This window comes from Hypomesus nipponensis, chromosome 20 (assembly GCF_054491055.1).
Source record: "Hypomesus nipponensis isolate SF chromosome 20, ASM5449105v1, whole genome shotgun sequence".
Classification (NCBI taxonomy): domain Eukaryota; kingdom Metazoa; phylum Chordata; class Actinopteri; order Osmeriformes; family Osmeridae; genus Hypomesus; species Hypomesus nipponensis.
This window is the reverse complement of record NC_140380.1, coordinates 6,127,695-6,147,165: the sequence shown is the minus strand read 5'-3', so window position 1 is coordinate 6,147,165 and position 19,471 is coordinate 6,127,695. Positions and strand designations below refer to the sequence as shown.

General features: G+C 46.2%; 2 protein-coding genes across 4 annotated transcripts; both read right to left on the bottom strand.

The window, feature by feature from the left end:
- Positions 1–376: 376 nt before the first annotated feature.
- On the bottom strand, positions 377–14,541 carry slc8a2a (solute carrier family 8 member 2a). 3 transcript variants are annotated; one of them, XM_084683576.1, is made up of 14 exons: positions 14,247–14,541; positions 6,681–7,150; positions 6,412–6,549; positions 6,066–6,293; positions 5,581–5,859; positions 4,732–5,175; positions 4,130–4,494; positions 3,137–3,240; positions 2,984–3,001; positions 2,758–2,870; positions 2,372–2,410; positions 1,900–1,999; positions 1,445–1,714; positions 377–1,331 (listed from the first exon to the last, which is right to left on the bottom strand). In XM_084683576.1, exons 2-14 carry the CDS (start codon positions 7,107–7,109, stop codon positions 955–957), a joined length of 2,904 nt encoding a protein of 967 aa, XP_084539702.1. In that variant the 5' UTR covers positions 7,110–7,150; positions 14,247–14,541; the 3' UTR covers positions 377–954. The 3 variants fall into 3 exon arrangements, with proteins under 3 accessions (XP_084539702.1, XP_084539703.1, XP_084539704.1); XM_084683577.1 differs by lacking the exon at positions 14,247–14,541 and adding an exon at positions 11,568–11,669; XM_084683578.1 differs by lacking the exon at positions 2,372–2,410 and having other exon boundaries at positions 14,247–14,539.
- A 356-nt stretch (positions 14,542–14,897) lies between these two features.
- nccrp1 (P1, F-box associated domain containing) lies at positions 14,898–17,640 on the bottom strand. Its single transcript, XM_084683790.1, has 6 exons — positions 17,279–17,640; positions 16,687–16,767; positions 16,316–16,412; positions 15,947–16,039; positions 15,386–15,524; positions 14,898–15,184 (listed from the first exon to the last, which is right to left on the bottom strand). The coding sequence occupies exons 1-6, from the start codon at positions 17,418–17,420 to the stop codon at positions 15,050–15,052; spliced, it is 687 nt and encodes a 228-aa protein (XP_084539916.1). The 5' UTR covers positions 17,421–17,640; the 3' UTR covers positions 14,898–15,049.
- Positions 17,641–19,471: the final 1,831 nt, after the last annotated feature.

Sequence of the window (19,471 nt, the reverse complement as noted above, 5' to 3'; positions counted from 1 at the left end):
ATTTCAATATTATTTAGCTAACAAAAGCTGTGACATTCAGATATACATACATTAAACGACACAATAAATACATAAATGGATAAGTCTTCATGTTGTGCTGGATGAATCCTCTCCTTCACACAGTGGTCACTCTAAATGGCAGATATCCAGTTATATCTCCTACCTACATTACAGTATTACCTTTGCATGTAACAACTTCTCAAGAAATGCATGAGTATTTTGCATGCATCATCATGTATAGTGGTTTTGGGAATGGTGTTACAAGTGTCAGTATTGAGCTCCAGTTTAACATGTGAGGTTATAGTACCTATGCCTCTTGTCACATTACATTGTAAATATACAATTATTTCAAAGGAAAAACTATTATACAAAAGCTGTTGAGGGGCCCTTGTGAAAGAGGAGGCTGTAGTTCACAATGTTTATCTGGGTGAATGCAACAGTCCCATCATCGTGCGAAAGCATTTATACTTCAACCCCCAGCAAATCAGCCTTAGGTCTTTTTAAATATGGAGACACATTTTCAAATTCCCAGGTAGTCATGCACCATTCTAAATTCTAAGTCAGTGACTTACATCTTGTTGAAAACTTAACCTTTAGCTAAGTGATCCAAGCTCCCTCTAGGCCAGACTTAGACCCAGATACTGAGAACTGTGTTCACACGATCAGTGTTCACGTGGTCGTCTCGGTGAGCTGTTCTGTCATTTCTTTCAACCGTTCCCATGTCGTTGTTCCTCTCGTCTCCTCGTTCATCAACAAAGGAAAAAGTATTACCTCTCGGCGGGGTACATGTTACCTTTCGTAACATGTTGCCGATGGTGTGCGAACATTTGCGTGCTCGTGCATTAAAGACGTTTCTTCGGTGAGGGATATGTACCATGCGAGTATAATGTATGCCTGTTCATGTTTGCGTGTGCACGTGTGTTTCACAATAAATCCTCGTCCACCAATCGTCTCTCAGAAGCCCTTAACATGGCAGTAGGCCTCCAGACTGGCGAAGAGGATGTAGAGAAACCAGAGGCTGAAAAAAAACATGGTGGTCAGCACCTTGGTGATCCGCGGGCCTCCCAGCTCACCCCCTACCGATGGCCTCCGTCGCAACATGAGCACCCCCATGCTGATGAAGGCAAAGATGGTGAACAGCGTGACGGAGAAAGCGAGAGATCCGGGATCCACGCGGAAGACTTCCCCTTTGACCTCCCAGTATATGGCCGCCACGGACCAGGCGACTCCGATTCCCAGAAACACGTTGACTGCGTTGCTTCCTGTCACGTTCCCCACCGACGCGTCGGCGTACTGGTCCTGAGTGGCAGCGACTTTACTAGCAAAGGTGTCTGTGAGGGAGAAAAAAATACAATCCGGGTGAGGAGTTTGTGGGATATTGGCTTGAAGACAGCTGAGAAATGGAGGACACAAATAATACGAACAGACGCAAATACACACTTACCAGGGATGGAGGTGCCCAAAGCCACAAACACCACAGCTGTGACAGTGTCCCTCAGTCCCACAGTGCAGCCAAAGTGGGAGGCCAGGTCCCCGATGACGGCTGTCAGAAGGCCAATGGCGGAAATGGACACTATGAAGCAGGCCCAGCCGTTCCAGTATTCCGTCGGTGGAACACAGGCGAAAAGAATCTTCCAGAATACTGTCACAATGTGAATAAAGTAGTCAAAGCAGTTGGGCGTTCGTTGTTCTTGCCCCTCTTCATCCCCATCACCTGCAAGGATTAAACGGTAGTGGGGGTTAAATTAAATAGTCACCCGTAAATGTTCAACAATTTCCGTAATAGTATTTTTTCTCTAATTAGATTTAAATTATTAAAAGTATTATCCTAATTCTTTAAGATTTAACTTTTTTTTAAGTATCGGAGAACTTATTTGAGGGAAACAAGTTTTGAATGACCTGCACTGACGGTGACGGCGTCGATGAACTGCTCTCTCCAGGTGTGAGTGCCAACCACCAAGGCCAGGTTGGTGTCTCTCAGGAGCTTGTCCACTGTGTTCTATCATGGCACAATATCCAGGTCAGATACGAGACCCGGAGGAAGCTCAGGGACATCGTTGGGAAACAGTTTACAGTGTCAAGATTTCACACAGACACATGCAGATATCCGTTAAGTTTAAAAGGATATCAGGAAGGGTACGGAGAAGAGGACACGTCAATCAAGTTACACCTTGATCACAGGACCATTTCAGGAAATGTCATTAAATATCATACATGTCGAAAATACACAGTATATAGTAGTAGTATAGTATCTTTTCATATTTTCCGGGAAATAAGAAGGATCTTATAAACGTGTGAGAGAGGTTAGAAGGAGCGGTGAACCTCTCAGAGGACCAGAACACACTGCATGCAGCGCTAATAGCTACTGTACCGGGTTTAGAATGCCATTAGGAGTCATTCCTTGTCGAATCTGATGGGAGTAGGAGGGCATCCAGGGGGGAGAGTTAGTACCACACTTATGTTCACTTCTCTCGCTCTCACTCACTCTCTCTCCCCCCCGTCTCTCTCTCTCTCTCTCTCTCTCTCTCTCTCTCTCTCTCTCTCTCTCTCTCTCTCTCTCTCTCTCTCTCTCTCTCTCTCTCTCTCTCTGTCTCTCTCTCTGTCTCTCTCTCTCTCTCTCTCTCTCGCTCGCTCTCTCTCTCGCTCTCTCTCTCTCTCTTTCACTCTCGAATACACAAGCACAGATGCCTGCATGCCGGTTCTCTCCCGCCCCTGCCCCCACCCACGCAAACCCAGTACCTTTCACGTCACACACACCTTGAACTCATAGGACTCCTCGATAATAACCTCCAGTCTGCTGTGTTCCCCCAGGATGGGCTTGCCCATCTCAGAGATCTTCCTTGCTTCTTCCTCCTCTGGACTGGGTTTGCCTGTTTCGGAAGAGAGAGGTATAGATCAGTACCTTAAAACATTAAAGTATGGGAATTCTTCCTGTGTCAGAGGTTGTGCAATGTCTAGCGTGCGAGTTATCGCTGCGACTTACCCTGGTTGAGCAGTAGGGCTGTGGGAAATGAGACACAGGTTAACTTGAATTATAACTAACCACAACATTTGTGAAAGGAGAACGCCTTGCAAAATCGACAGATAATCAAATACAAACACTCAAACCACAACCGTGTACAGGACAAACAGTGACCTGAGATTCCTCTCTTTAGCCACTTGGGATCTTCTAGTACGACGAAGAAATGCTCCTGCTTCTCGTACTCCTCAACATTCACAATGCGCACCTGGAGGGTCTGACTGTTGAGACACAAACATACAAGCACACACAGATATTCACACACACACACACACAGACACACACACACACACACACTGTATGAATCAACTCAGAATTGTTCACAAACAGCCTGTTATCTACAGAAAATTACATATGAAGGTTAAATAAGGATTCAATCGCACACACACACACACACACACACAAACACACATGTTGTACAAACACAGTGTGTCCATGCAAACTTATTATGATGCAAATCAATAAAACCCTTGCTATAGTTTGGTGTCTATCTACTTGTTTTTCTGTGGATAGTGTACTGGTTACTGTAATGGACCGTTGTGTTGTTAAGTGCAGTAGCTCCAATCAATGGCAGCTTTCAGGCCTGTCTGAATCCCACATTACTGTACCAGCTAGGTACCTTGTTCCGGCATGATTTGCTATGTCATGGCTTTTACTTTACCGGCTGGATATAGATACAGTCTACACACTTTGGCTGAACATTTACTGGGAAATTGATTTACTGGGAACTGTTTGCCAAAGATAGCAAACAGTTCCCGATCTTGATAAAGGCTGAGATTATAATTTGATGTCATAATCTAATAGCAGATGATTGAGACTGTGTGAGTTGCTGACAACCCATTAAAACCCCACAACAGGATTCAGGGCTTCACTTCCCATTACCACATAGTCCATTTAGTAGGCTACCACAACACTGTAAATATAACAAACTCAAGTACAGTTACAAGACTTACACTGTGTTTATATCCCTTGAGAATACACATAAACATAGACCACCAAAATTGCCAACTTACTATCAACCACTAAATTATCTTATACATATCTTGAGAGTGTGCACTCATCGATGCCAAAAAGCCCTGAAGACTCTCCCCTTCGGCTGTTTCAACTCACCTCGTCTGTTCGTTGGTGAACTCCAGCTCCCCCTTGGTCTCCTCGTAGTCGACGGCGGCGCGGGCACTGCCGTCCTCGGTATGGTACGGCACGACCACGGTGCCCCGCGAGCCCGAGTTCCTCGCCACCGTCACCACGACGACGCCCTGGCTCTCGCTCACGCGCAGCACGCGCTGGCTGAACGTGAAGATGCCCGCGTGGTCGTCGTCCAGGATGGTCACCGTGGCGAGCAGCGGCTCCACCAAGCGGCCCCGCGGGGGCGTCCCTGCCCCGACCTCGCTGCCGCCCTCGTCCAGCCGGAGGTTCTGCAGACGCACAAAGAAGTGCTCGTCCTCTTCGAAGACGTCGTCATCCAAAATGCCCACCTAGGGATCGCAGGACACACCACACTTATGTGACCGAACAAAAAAAAACTTGACTTCCAACTTACATTGCCAACTTTAATCCTACAAATATGATGAAATATAATCCGAATATAAATCTGAAATCATCCCACCAAATCAAAGACACTTTTATTTATTTTTGGACTCAAAAGGGCTATCCTTTTGCCAGCTACAGATGCCAGCAATATCCTTCCTCTCCTCTCTCCACCCTTTCCTAACCTTGATTTCTTTGCGGGTCTCCCCAGGCTTGAACACCAGCGTTCCCTCGTTGAACTCAAAGTCGGCCCCGGCGTTGGCGGAACCGTTCTCCGTACGGTAATCCACGCAGAACGTGTTCTGCCCGGTCCCCCCCTCGCAGACCACTCCCAAGCTCAGCGTCACGCAGTTCTCCGTGCACTGGTACTGAGCACGCTCAAACGACACGTGGGCACACGTGGCCCGGTCGTCGACCTCCTGGGGCCCCCCCTCGGCGGCGGCGGTACGGCGGGCGGCATGCTTCTTGAGGACGTTGCCGGCGCCGATCATCATGCGCGTGGCCTGGATGCGGTAGAAGGCTCGGCTCTTCCTCTGGTGCACCAGGGCCGTGTAGTTGGCCATCTCAATCAGCTGCTCCAGGTCTTTGTCCGGATGCTTCTGCTTCAGGTCCGTCAGCAGGCGCACCACCTGGAGCATCGAGCCAAAACAACGACATTAAAGAAACGGCGTCAGCCCTTTTTTAAGTTTTCGCCTCTGGCTGCCTAACGGAAGAGAAAAAAAACCTACTTTCTCCAGGTTTTAAGAGGTTTTCTCATTCCTAAAAAATGTGGGAATGTGATATGGGAGATGATTCCCATGCGATTCCCCTCTCATTCTTACATTTACATTTAGTCATTTAGCAGATGCTCTTATCCAGTACAGGGACATTCCCCCCGAGGCAAGTCGGGCAAAGTGCCTTGCCCAAGGACACATCGTAATTTTGCACGGTCGGGAATCAAACCGACAACGTTCTGATTAAAAACCCGATTCCCTAACCGCTCAGTCATTCGACCCCTTGCATCGGACCCCTCTCATTCTTATCTCCACACCTACCTCTTCTCGGTTCTGCTCCAGCTCCCTCCCCGTCTGCACGGACACCGTCACGCTCGAGGAGTTGACGGGACTCGAGCCGCTGTCGGAGAACTTGCCCTCCATGATCACGTCCAGCCCCTTGGGAGCCAGGTCGCCCTCCGTCTCCACGATGATGCCGTGTCTCTTGTCGGCGCGGTAACGCTTGTGCATGTACTTGTAGAAGAGGAGGCGCCGGTCGGCGATCCACGCCAAGATGACACACACGGGGAAGTAGAGGAGGGTGATCAGAGCCTCCCACACCTGAGGTATGAACACGACGTAAACGTACGCACTGACAACATCGAACCCACGTGTCAAACCATACGACGTCTCGCTGTGTTGTTCCGCACGCAAACAGACACACAGAACAGACACGCAAATAGACACGCAAATATACACATGGAACAGACACACCAACAGACACACCAACAGACACATGCAAAACAGCCACGCAAACACACGCGCACCTCTACCACTCCGGGGGAGATGACGGCCAGGATGAGGTAGAGCCAAATGTAGGCGAAGATGCTCCAGAAGGCGGTGATGAAGAAGACGCGGAGGTGCTTGATCTTCCGGGACTCGCCGTCGGGGATGACCCACACGCAGATGCCGATGATCACAAACATGTTGAAGGCGGCGCTGCCCACGATGGTGCCCGGACCGAGGTCCCCGGCGTTGAAGTTGTGCCCACACACCTGGCGACCAGAGGACAAAGGTCAGGACTAAGGTAAGGGTTAGCGCGTTACAACCTACGATGACCAAAAAAGGCAATGCCTTCATTCGTAGGGTTAGGGTTAGCCCTCGTTCAATCACCTCGATGACAGACAGCAAGATCTCGGGTGCAGAGGACCCCAGGGCCATGAGGGTGAGGTTGGACACGGTCTCGTTCCAGATCCTCACCGTGGTCACCGACGTCTCCCCGTTTGGTTTGGTGATGGTCACCTCCTTCTCCTAACAACCGCAATGACACGGAGGAAACCCCCCCCCCCCCCATGCTGGTGAGCGGAATCGCGGTGGAAGCGGGGAATCGCGTCAGAGGGAGGCGACGGAGAGGAGAGAGGGAGAATAACGGGGGATCGTACCTGAGAGGTGATGACCTCGATGGCGGCCATGAAGCGGTCGGCGATGATGGACACGCCCAGGAACATGTACATGAGGCAGGCAAAGTACACCACGGCCCTCCCGGCCTGCTCTCCCAGAGGGGGGTTGGGAGGCATCCACACCGGCAGCAGGATGCCCGGCCGGCACACCACCTTGTCCGTGCAGGTCCGCTTGCCCGACAAGCTGGAGTTGCCGACCGCCTGGGTCGTCTGGTTAACCGTCTGGGGAACCGTCTGGGTGACCGTCTGGGTGACCGTCTGGTTGACCGTCTGGTTAACCGGTGGGGGCGACGCCCGCAGCACCGCCTGGGGTTGGGAGGAGGGCGCGCACGGATGGGGCAGAAGGAGTAGGAGGAAAATGAGAGAGGGGGAGGAGGAGAGGGGTCCCAAACTCTGCTGGAGAATGGTCATGTCTGGGGTCCCCGTTGAACCAGCTGTGTCAGAGGACTATCCTGAGGGAGGGGGGCGGGGGGGGGGGGCACAGAAGGAGAGAGAGGGGGGGAGTGTTAGAATAGAAACGACCCTGGAGGATATTTCCGTTTTCTAACATTGACCTGCTCTGACGGTACAATGATTCTTTCGATCAACGTTCATTCCGCTGTTAATCTCATTCGCCTTTGGTTATGAATCTTCTACGCGGCCCGGATAGGGTCACCCGCGTTGTGCTGGGCTGAGCTGCACAAGGCTGCATCCTAGGCTAGCTGATAGTGAATTGAAGATAACTCAGCCTTGATTGCTGCCTTTTTGAATCATGCAAGGGACCTTCCGTGAGAATAAGACAAAAAGGAAATATACAGCAGGCCATCCTGGTAGCCATGTTGGAGACGTCAGTTGCTAATGGAATTTACAAGAACTACGCCATTCGGCTCTCTCGTTACAAACATGAAAATGATCCAGAGAAAAAGATGTGTCGATGTGCCAGCGCATGTTTTACCCTGCCTGTATCGTGTAACAGTCTAGACACAATCATCAGTCAGTTACTGCATCAGCATCTTAGATAAATACGCAACAAGTGGAACTATAAAATGTACAGTCCAGTCAGACAGAGCGACAGAAGGGTGGATGGGAAAGAGGGAGGGCGGGGACGGAGGAAGAGAGAGAGAGTGAGCACACAACACAAACTGCGTAAAAAAATGTGAGGAAAAAAAAAGGAACGCGCGAGAAAACATGCAAACCTCCTCGGCTGCAAACCTTGGACGGTTGCAGACCTTGGACTCCTCCCCTCCACTTCCTGTGTTGAGGAGGGGAGGAGACGGGGGGGGGGGGGGGCTAAGATAAGGCCACCTATAGGGTCACCTGTGTCAATGACCCCCCTAGCGAGCCTGAACCGCTAACCCTGGGGTGGTGTGTGTGGCACCATATCTTATTCATTGAGAACTTAAGGTCTTATTACTGTTCAATTAGTCATGACGGGACCAAGCCCATGCCTGGGGCCCAATAAAAAAGCACAAATAAGATTTCCTTTGGGTCATTTCAAAGATTGCAACAGTCCTTTCATCGTGAGAATGTGTAGAAGTACTATTTCGATCTTCGAAAACACAACGTTCTCCCACGGTGGGCCGCGACTGCTAAGGTGAAAGGGGTGGTTACTGTACATTACATTTGGTCATTTAGCAGACGCTCTTATCCAGAGCGACTTACAGGAAGTACAGGGACACTCCCCCCGAGGCAAGTAGGGTGAAGTGCCTTGCCCAAGGACACAACGTCATTTGGCACAGCAGGGAATCGAACCAGCGACCTTCTGATTACTAGCCCGATTCCCTAACCGCTCAGCCACCTGACTCCCCTTACCCCCCATAGCATGTACAGCACCCATGCCTCAGAAGTGCGTAAAAGGCAGCGCATTTGAAAGTCATACGCATCGAATGTGAGTCCAAGCGTAGTCAAAAGCCGCGCGGGTGAACGGTGATGCGCCACGCAACCCCACGAGTAAATCCTACATGAGTGTGTGTGCGTGCGTGTGTGTGTGTAAGTGAAAGTGTGGCTAAGTGTGCATGATAGGAAGAAAGAATAATGCCTGGCATTCCTCCAGGCCCCCGCACAGATGAGACCGTCTTTTTTTTTGTTGGTGTGTTGCCGGCGGTAACACACACCAGACTGCTGCATCATTGATGTTGTCCAGTGCTCCAGCCAGCTCATTAAGAGGTTGTGATTGAGAAACGTGGCCCCAAAGAGCCACCGCATCGCATTTCACTTTCCAACGTCTGCTATGGTTACGGCGGCCTCAGACAGAGGGCCCTCTTTCACTGTTGGGGGGGGGGGGGGGGGGGGGGGGGGGGGCACGGGAGCAACAAAACCACCCCTTGCTCACACTTCGACCACGCCGCACAGGTAACAGAGCGAGGCCGAGCCCATCAGCCCCTTGTGAGTAAACGTGAGTAAAGGTGCACACAAATTCCCAACTGGTTGAATTTTTGTTTGTTTGAATTTCTCGGAAGAAACTAAACTCCCAAAGGCGAGGGGACACTCAACATGACCCACAGTGATTGTAAACAGTCACTCCATGGGCAACTCTCTAACATTTCTTCACATTTGATTAGATTTGTTTGCTTTGTGGCAACTCTCTAACATTTTATCACATTTGATTAGATTTGTTTGCTTTGTGGCTATAAATTGGGGAATTTATTTTCCAGCCTAACTTTAGGTGATAGGAGCCTATAAATGAGCATTAGCTGATCAAGAAGCTGCTACGTCAGGCTGCATTATTAATGCTTCCCCCTAAATATAACTTTGACCCCTGGGCCCACCTACTAGGAAATCCTGGTTGGAAATCACAGATGATGGAAGTCCATGGAGTCCTGTTTATGGCAGGGTGGCAGAACGTGCTTATCTCTCACACACTGTGGTGAAGCTCAGCACCATGCTAGGCCTTTTAGGGGGAGAGCCTTAGATGTCGAGATGACTTCTCCTAATCCTAACCCCTCGACCCTCCGCTCGACAGATGCTCCCTCCTGCAAGGGGCCTACATTGAAAGGGGTTGAAACTGAACATCTCATTTTCGTAAAAAGAAACATATTTTGCTCTACGAACAACAGTCATATTCCGTGCACGATGTCCTTGCACCGCATCACTGGCTTTATATATTTGCGTGTCTTGAAAAGAAGCTTGGTGTTTGTCTTCGATTTTTTTTAAATGTCACAACTGAAATGTTATTGCTTTAGCCCTTGTCAGTCTCCTCGTTTGGGTCTACTTCTACAGCTAGGACCCTGGGGTGGTCCGAGAGGGTGGCTGCCCCCCCCCCCCCGCCGCCCCCCCCCCGGCAGTGCCACTGGAGGTGTCGGTGCTCTGGACACTTCGACTACCTGCGGCATGACACTGAGCTGTGTGTTCGGGGCGACAGCTCCTCTCCTGTTACCCACGACGACACCGTTCCTGTCCGTCAGCGCCACCGATAAGAGATTGCCTGAGATTAACTTACACCGATAGCGGGCATGGGCAAAATGGGAGTTAACACCTGTCACTGTTTAATATATGGCCTTTCTCTGCCATGTGCTAAGGAATTCCAGGTAGGTGAGAGCTACGTCTGCGAACCAGCAGGTTCAGGTGAGAGAGAAACACAGGGAGACAAAGAAAGGAAGAGTCGGTGAATAAAGAATGCTACTTGAAAGAGCCATCAGGTTCAGGTGACAGAAAGAGACAGTTAAAGAACAGGGAGAAGGAACAGAGACAGTGGCAAGGAAGAGAGGCGATTCTGAGAACCAGCAGGTATACGTGACCGAAAAAGACGGTGAGACAAAGAAACTGAGAGTGAAAGAGAGATAGGATACTATTAAAGATTGAAGGCACTTAAGTACCTGTTTGTGTTGATGCAAATAATTCATTATAGACATGAACGAAAATAATACAACAACAAAAAAGTAGAGCAGGTGTCTCAACTGATTATCTGAGAAACATATTAAAAATATATATATATATAGAATTGAATGTATAGACTACAAGAGCCACTTACTGTACAATAAGTACCAGCTCTGTCATCTCTTTGCAGGCTCTCTTACTAACACTAACCTGACACAACAGGTGCCACAGGTGGCAGCATACCCCATTCATTTGAGTTTTCCTAAAGAATGACGGCTCCAGTCTGGCTAAAACAAATCCACTGTGCTCTCTGAACCAGCTCACATCCGGCTCAAAGACAACACCATTTCTGGCACGTTCCGATCCGAATCTTTTCAAGATCTCACGGAACACACACCTCCCCGATGACCTCAAAGTACTTGAGCTCGGGACAAACGACGGGGCACTGCAAAATGGAGACTCATCTTCCCGAACAAAAACGACGGCGTGGTTACCGCGTAATGACAGAAGTTCGAGTTACACACAAATCATGGCAGTTAGACAGTCTGCCTGTTTGCTGTTAAACGAATGAAAGGAAAGAGATCCTACCCGTTAATAAGTAAAGTGGGGACTGTGGCTCGCTGCTGTGTATACCTGTCCCGGAACCAGAGGAGTGTAAATGAATCCCCCTCGGACTGCACAGACAGATGGTCAGACAGACAGACAGACAGGGAGGTCGACAGACAGACCGTAACCACACTTTGCGACTGTGACACGAAGCCCCTCCGTAGACTCGACATCCAGCCTTGCCTCACCCTCCAAAGAGCTGCCGTCCCTGAGCAAATCACTGAATTAACCCCCCCCCCCCCCCCCCGGAAAAACCTTGACAAAACTCTTTAGTGGGTGACGCCACTCCAGTTCAGCCATGTAACCTGGCACTGCCTTAGCATGGCTCAGACCCGTCTATCCCTATCTCTTTCTGGCCATCTTCTCTCCGCGTCGAAGCCGTGCCACACTTCTTACTCTGCACGTGTGTTTTCGGAGGTTAATGGCTAACCGGAGGCGAGGTGGACAGAAAGAGGTCGCGAGACTAACCACTGACAGCCAGTAGACAGCAGCATCCTGGGGTTTCTATTTCCTGTGAGAATCCGGCCCAGGCCCGGCCACTGGTGCTTCAGTCATCCTAGAAGGAGCAGCATTCTCAACTTCAGTGCAGTTCTACAGTCTGAGAGAGACACCAGTTATGCAATATTCAGGACTGCAACTGAAACAAAAAGGCAGCAACAACAACAAAAAAACGGGCAGGGTTAGATCAATTACTGCAAAGAAATGGTAACGGTGACTGGGCAGAATAGCCGCGTACCGAACCATAAAGCTGGACTTCAGTTTTTATAACATCAAGGGACCCCCGAAAGATAATAAAGCAGACAGTGTGAAGGGGGTTTGATGTGACAGAGAGAATTTGTAGAGAATTTGAAGAGTTTGCAAGGACAACAATCTCACACAGAAAAAAAAAATGGCTTTGGCGTGGGTAAAACAGGCCCAAAGTAGCACCACATGGAAAGAAATCATGTAGCCATGTATTTCCTTCAACAACAAAAAAAAACTGTATTTCTAAACGTCTAGTTGTATCATCTCAGATCTGTACATGACTTTTATTGTTTTCCAAGCCACTCTCAATTCAGGGCTACTCTTTAGACCCAGTCAGAACAACAAAGTGTTCAACAAAAACCGCAGATGCAGCCAGTAGGTCTACATTGACAATGCTATACAGGAGTGTGTCAATGAAAACAAAACAGCCTCTCTCTAGCTTACACACACTCTCTCTCTCACTCGCTCTCTCTCTCTCACTCACTCACACACACACACACACCAATGAACGCTGTGTAAGACCACCATGTTATAATGGCCATTAGTGCACTTGCGAGTGCTGCAACACATTGCACTGACTCCTCCCAATCACTCTGGCACTCCTCTGAGCTAACCGGAAGCATTGCTTTGAAGCCTTGAGGCATCATTCCAAGTTCATCCACCATTCAAGTTCAAAGCCACAGGAATCCATATGTTTTCCCACAGACACAGTTCACAATATTTATATATCACTGGTTTTCATTTGCATTGCAGTTGATAATACCAACTGTTGGTAGCAGCAACTGTTACTGTATTTCCTCTCACATGGGGAAAAAAGAAGCTTTCGGGTGGGAGTACACTCCAACGATGAATTAACATTCACGTAAACTCGATCGAAAACCCCGTTCTCCGATCGACAGTGGCAGCGTCCTGTCGGGTCCTGTGGCCTACGCAGTCCTACTGGTTGAGCGAAGGCAGTGAGAGAAAAAAAAACCTAAGGTATGGCACTGTATCCATTCCCTCTGCTCCTTTGTCAATCAGGCAGGCACGTGTCAATGCATGCATACAATGAGGGAGCGTTGGTTTACTTGTGCTGACACACATATGAGGGTCACATTTCGGGATGAGTGTCAGGAAGCTTTTGTAATAGATGACTTAGGTTTAGCTGGCGAAGCCCATCGCATCTTTGATACCGTCGACCGTGAGAAGAGGGCTTTAGAGTGAGACGGTGTTCATTGGATGAGGCCTGCTAAATGGCACAGGATTTTATTTATCTGTTATCCAAGGGGATGCATGACGGTTTGTTTTGGATTGAGATCGAAAGAATAAAAAATACAAAAAAGGTAGAAACTTTGGAAAATGGTAGCTTTAGTTCTTACTCTCTTTAGTCTGACCCAGTCTTCTATGCAGTGGCACTAGAGACTGACACAAGAGAGAGCCCTGCAATAGCACGTGTGTAATCTAACACAATGCATTTGAGGGGGATGAATGTACAGTCAACACCTCATCGCTCACAGCTCAACACCTCTGACAGACAGGTAGGCCGGTGGCCAGGCAGGTACAGGAGAGGGCTGGGTCATTGTACAATCAGTTGCTCTGTACCAAGATTTTTATTTTTTATTTCCCCGCTTAACCGTCAACCAGAACTCCTACTGTATGTGTAAAGAACCCTCCAAGAGAGAGGACCACAGAAATATTGCACAAAACAACATAGGGCCTACCTTTTATATCTCCAGCTGAAACACACAAATGTAATTGCACGCTGCTAAGAGGCTTTTTAAATATATTATTCATGACACTTAGAATCAGAGTATAAATGTATAAAAAATCATTGTAACGTGTGGCCTAAACAACATGACCATGTCGTTAGAGCTAAGTATCACACGCATTACATGTAGAGAAAGAATTGTAAGTTAAATGAAATTAAAACATACATTAATAGACGCATTTGGTTCATTTGATTGACTAATCAAAGCAATTGATTAAAATATAACATTTGGAAGAAGGTAAACGAAATATTCCATGAAAACCATTAACCAATAGCCTATGATAATGCCATTCGTATTTGGACAGAGGGCTTTAAAACTGAGGTACACTTTTAACCAAATCTATATGAATCTAGTGAAACATCTGCACTGAATAAACTACATGTTCAGCGTGATTAGTACTCATCCAGTAGGCTAACTGTCAGCCTCTTACGTTGTTTAAAGGATGCCCAACAGTTGCTTAGAGACGCAAAACAGAAGTATGCTACTTTTCAAATGAAGCATACTATCTTAAATGTTACGTTTACACTTTTGAACTCCCGACAAACTCCAAACGTTGTGTGTGTGTATATGCAATTTGACACATAACGGTCCTCTAAAGCGCCTTGTCCGCTGGCAGGTAGCCTACCTGTGTTTCTTCACATCTATCTGGTCTTACCTTGACGCCTATGGATCAACTCGCCCTGAAGTTGACATTATTTCAAAAAACACTCTTGAGCAAGTCCCCACTAAAACTGTACCCTTCTCAACATACAACTGGACCCACAGACGTACGTTCCCGTTCACTCATATTCCCGAACAGATGCTGAATCCCATGTGGGTGATCGTACACACACTGAACTGCGCAACTGCGAAATTCTACATCACCATTGGTCCAAAATAAACGAGGGGCACTCGCCAGAGAAAGCTAGAGAATTTACAATGGAATGTCTGGGTAAGAAAATCAATTGGTCCAGCCAATTAGCTACATGAGCAGAGGACTGATTTTTGTCATGCTTATCTGAAATCATTCATTCATGACATACACTGCACATTAAATTAAAAATAACACAACAATATATGTATCATTTGTGCTGAGTTTTTCTTGTGATATGAATTGTTTAACTTTCCAGCTGTGTCAACTTGAAGTAATAAATGCAATTTTTTGAGGGAATGACACTAGTCTATTACTTTGCTAAGAGTAATCAAAGATATCAGTTAATGTGACTGCTATAACCCCCTCTGTTGGTGGTAATAAAATACGACTACCTTCCGCAACTTTGCTTTTGCGCATTGCCGCTAACAATCAAGTCTACAGAATGAAAACATGTGCAGCAATTGTTCTTTATTTTCAAACATGCATTCAGTAGTAAAATGACAAGAAATCATATTGCAAATTAAAAAGATATGTTTCCACCCTCGCTGACAATCAGTACTAACATGACAGTGCATACTTTAATCAGACAGTCAGTTGCTGTTGGATTAGGTAGGCTTGACGATGACTGAGCTGCCTGTGACCAAGGTAGGGAAGAACTCCACCATGTATTTATTCTTCAGTCTGTGCAGGAAGTGGACATACCTCACTCCCTTTCCATACCCTGAAAAGACATGCGACACCTAAACAGACACAGAAAACAGGTCGAAAATATAAACAACAACAACTATAAACACAATGTGATGAAATCCAAAGGTGGTGCAGACAGTTAAGAACATGTAACATCAGCAAAACACAACACACAATACAAATGGACAAATAGGCTGAACGACACCATTTTTTGTGATTTTACGTCAGTGTGAAACACTACTACTAAAGCATACTTCTTTCCAGGTGTGAGAGTAGGTGCTGAGGTCTTCTGTGGGGCTGGCTGTGTGTTCTGAGATAACAGTCTGACCATCTCCTCCCAGCAACTTCACATGCAGCTGGTAAATGGACTCGTGCAGCTGACTTTCTTCATACCTACAAGATCAAAGTGAAAAAAGCTCAAATAAGTGGAAAAAAATCCGGATTTTGTGGTTTTGTCAAGGAGTGAAATAGGAACTCAACACTTTTTTTTTTAAATTAGTTTTTGAACTCATGCAGAACTGTAATGCCAATTTAACGAGGCTATGAATGTTAAAAAAATTGCATATTCAGCATGGGGAAACCCAACTTCATAAAGGCTTCATATGTGTGTAATTAAGCAACCCCATTTTAGCTTTAGCCCTTCATATTTTTGCACCAAATAATACACCGACCGTACATAACACCATAGCAAATACTACTGGGAAGCGAGACCAGGTTGATGTGTGTGGCTGTGCATGATTATAAACCCCAAGGGTCTAATTAAGTTAAAAGGTTTTGGTATTTATCTACACTTTATAGCTGCCTGTCTAACCCACCTGTCTTGTATAAGGATCTCAGGCTGGTCATCCAACAGCTCATCCCACAGTCCTTCAGCCTTCAGGTCAATTTTCTGCTCCAGGGTAAACCAACTGTGGACAGGCATACCAAGATCACTGTGAAGCATAGACTGAGATGGGTGGCTCATTTGAACGACGATAGTAAATCAAATCAAATCAAATCAAATGTATTTGTATAGCCCTTTTTACACGCAAGCATGTCACAGAGGGCTTCACATACGCCCATAGAACTGCCCCTCAACCAACTTAAACCCTCAAGGAAGACAAGGAAAAACTCCCAGAAAAACTCCCAACGGGAGAAAAAATTGAAGAAACCTTGGGAGAAGTAGTAGCTGAGCGTTAACTCACCTGAACTGAGGCATGTAACAAACGACAACCCCTGGTGGTATGCCACTGTTGTCATAGGGAAGGACCTCTACACTGGTGGTCCAGCCAGTGTAGTCACCTAGTGTCATTGGAATGGACCACAAATGCCATTCAGTGTTAATCAACGTGTCACCGTCAAATGTTCAAAACTTCCATGAACACTCTCTGTTGATGATTTGAATGGAGTCAGATGGCTGAGCGGTGAGGGAGTCGGGCTAGTAATCAAAAGGTTGCCGGATCGATTCCCCGCCATGCCAAATGACGTATGTCGAATGTCTCTGTATTTACTGTAAGTCGCTCTGGATAAGAGCGTCTGCTAAATGAGTACATGTGAATGCCAAACGATGCCTCACCTTCTGGCTCTGAACGAGGAGGTTCATCTCTGGGCACGCCTGTCAGTTCAGGCTCAGGAGGCAGGCTGTCATGAGTCACACCTGGGTGGGGGAAATCTATAGTTTACAATGTGTAGTGTACTTTAACCTGTACACTACACATTGTAAAAGGCACCGTAGATTAATATTGATAACGTTTCTGTGAATTGTCTCATTCTTGTATGTGGGCTATAGGATTGAGTTGTAAACCTAGTGGTAGTAATGAGTACTGTGAAACGCCATGGTACTGTGAAAGTACATTTTGAGCAAGAATGTCAACTAGCGTATTGACCAAATTCAGATCCCTGCAACAGTCATAATATGAATGTCGTAACTTTGCTCTGATTGTGTTAAGCTTAGAAAGGCGATTCGGGCTATGTGGCAACAATTTAACTTCCCCCAGTATCCAAGTTCACAACAACCAGCGTTACAACTGCAATTGATCTGAATTATATTTGGCGGGTTGCCACCGTCATCAGCCTGATACCTCTCCATAAATCTGTCCTTCCATTTATTCTTTTGCTTCCACTACGGTGGATCGCCATAATACAGAAGGGAGTGACGTATCAACTACCGTGAGGCGCCGGGTTCTTCAACAAATTTCTGCCGAGTGGTTTCGCTTCATAGACGAACTTCCAGTCCACGGAGTCGGGCATAGATATGCCTGTGATGTTCCACTCGTTCTGACATCTTATTTTCCATTCATTGACGGACATAATGTCGCCGCTGCGTTGATGGCGTGTTCTAAAGTGGACCAGGAAGTGCTAAAGACAGCTTTTTATCATCGCATGTCCCACCCTCATGAAAGTCCGTTCACCGCCCCACCCAGATAATGTTGCAATATTGACACTGATGCCTTCACTACCATATGCCTGCAATTACCTTATATAAAAAATATATAGCTACATCTAAATATAGCATGAAATTACAATAAAAAAATTGCTTCTCCATGTAGATAAAAACACAAGTTGATTGGGTATTGTGCAAAAACAGCCTAAATGGTTGTATTGGGAATAATTTTACATAATATAGGCTTTACCACATCAAATATAAAGTCGCCTTCAATTTGAGAAAAAAGTTACAAGTAGCCTAACAAAACGTTATGATAAGTTATTGTTTTGTATGGTAAGTTGGTTATACATATCCAAATATATTATAGAACAAGCTTTCATGAAAATACAATGGATATTATTAACAATTAAGTGCAGTTTGTGGAAAAAACTCAAAAGGACATTTCAAATAACCACAACCCTACATGCACAAAAAATGCTTCGTCTGTATTTGAAGTACAGTACACTAACATATATTCTGTAACAGACTGTGTGTAGCCTGCTGGAATAAACTTAGTTTGTGCATTGGAAGGTTTAGGTTTGTCATCCACAATTATTTTGTGCTTTTCACAAACTACACTTAACTGTTAATAATATCGATTATATTTTCATGATAGGCTTGTTCTATAATATCTTTGAACCAAAAACAATAGAATTCCTAGAAAAGGACCCTCCCTCCAGTCGGAAAAACGTGTTTCACCGTGCAATGTAGACCATCAGGAAAGGCAAAGCAAGTTTCTTTATATAGACCATTTCATCCACATTGTAATTCAAATTGATAGGCTGCATTAACATAAGACAAAAATAAAACAACAAGGAACAGTGCATTCCTTTGTTCAAAAGCACGGGAGAACAGGTTCGCTTTCAGAGACTTCAGTATAGGGGAGTGTGATTGATTCTGGGAATTCGTTCCAGCAGTGGTGTATACTGCCTCACCCTGTTTGGAACTACAGTTTATGGGGGCAGCACAAAAAGGCCTGACTGATGATCCAAGCACACTTGGTTTATATTCTAGAAGCTGACATGTGGGCCTACTTTGGTCCTGAACCCTTGACTTATTTGTGCACAAGGCCTACTTCAAACTCAATGATGTAGCCAGTGTATGACTCTAATTATATGTGTAGCCTAGTTTTCTTCGTTTTGGTATTATCTACTGCATGATTATGATGACGATTGCTTAAATAGGCTTTTGAGGGAGGTCGATCAGTAAACCATAGCCGCCGTGGTTGTAATAATATTAGTTTCCCATCTTGTTTGGACAGGAGCCACCTATTCTTACAGTGTTTTTAAAAGGGTAATATGACGCCAACAAAGTGGCCTTCTGTAGCATTTGAGGGCTGCCCCAGATTATCCTACTCATTTTTCTAATCCCTAGTGTGACAGTGTCGAACGTAGGAACTAATCAACTGTGAAAGAGAAGGGCAAAAAGTCAGCCTACTCAAGTCTATCGGCTACAATAGCCTATGCATCATTTCCTATTTTTTTAAATGAACTATTCAAACTGATCTATTACGTTGTTATCATTGGATGATCAAATAGCATAAACGTTGTAACTACTAGCTAGATCACGAAGTTTATTTAGCTTGTCTAGTTAAGAAACCACATTTGTGACTGACTGACTGTCGCATTATTTTCCAAACCACCAGGGCTCTGTGATTGGTTTGATACGATCATTATCAGTACGAGCATTTTCAGATTTTGTGCCGACCAAAAGCGTCACAATAGATCCGTGTCTTGTTGATGAACAGAACCATATTCATCAAATCAGTAACCTAATGGCCAGCGATGAGTTTTAGACGTGCCAAGGGAAGACAATCTGAGAAAGAAAAAAGTTGTCCTTGGTTTTGGGTGAGCCACCTTCTAAAAGCTGATGAATAACTTTGCGATGTTTTTAGGCAACATATGTGCTAAAAAACGACAGTGCACAATTATCAGTG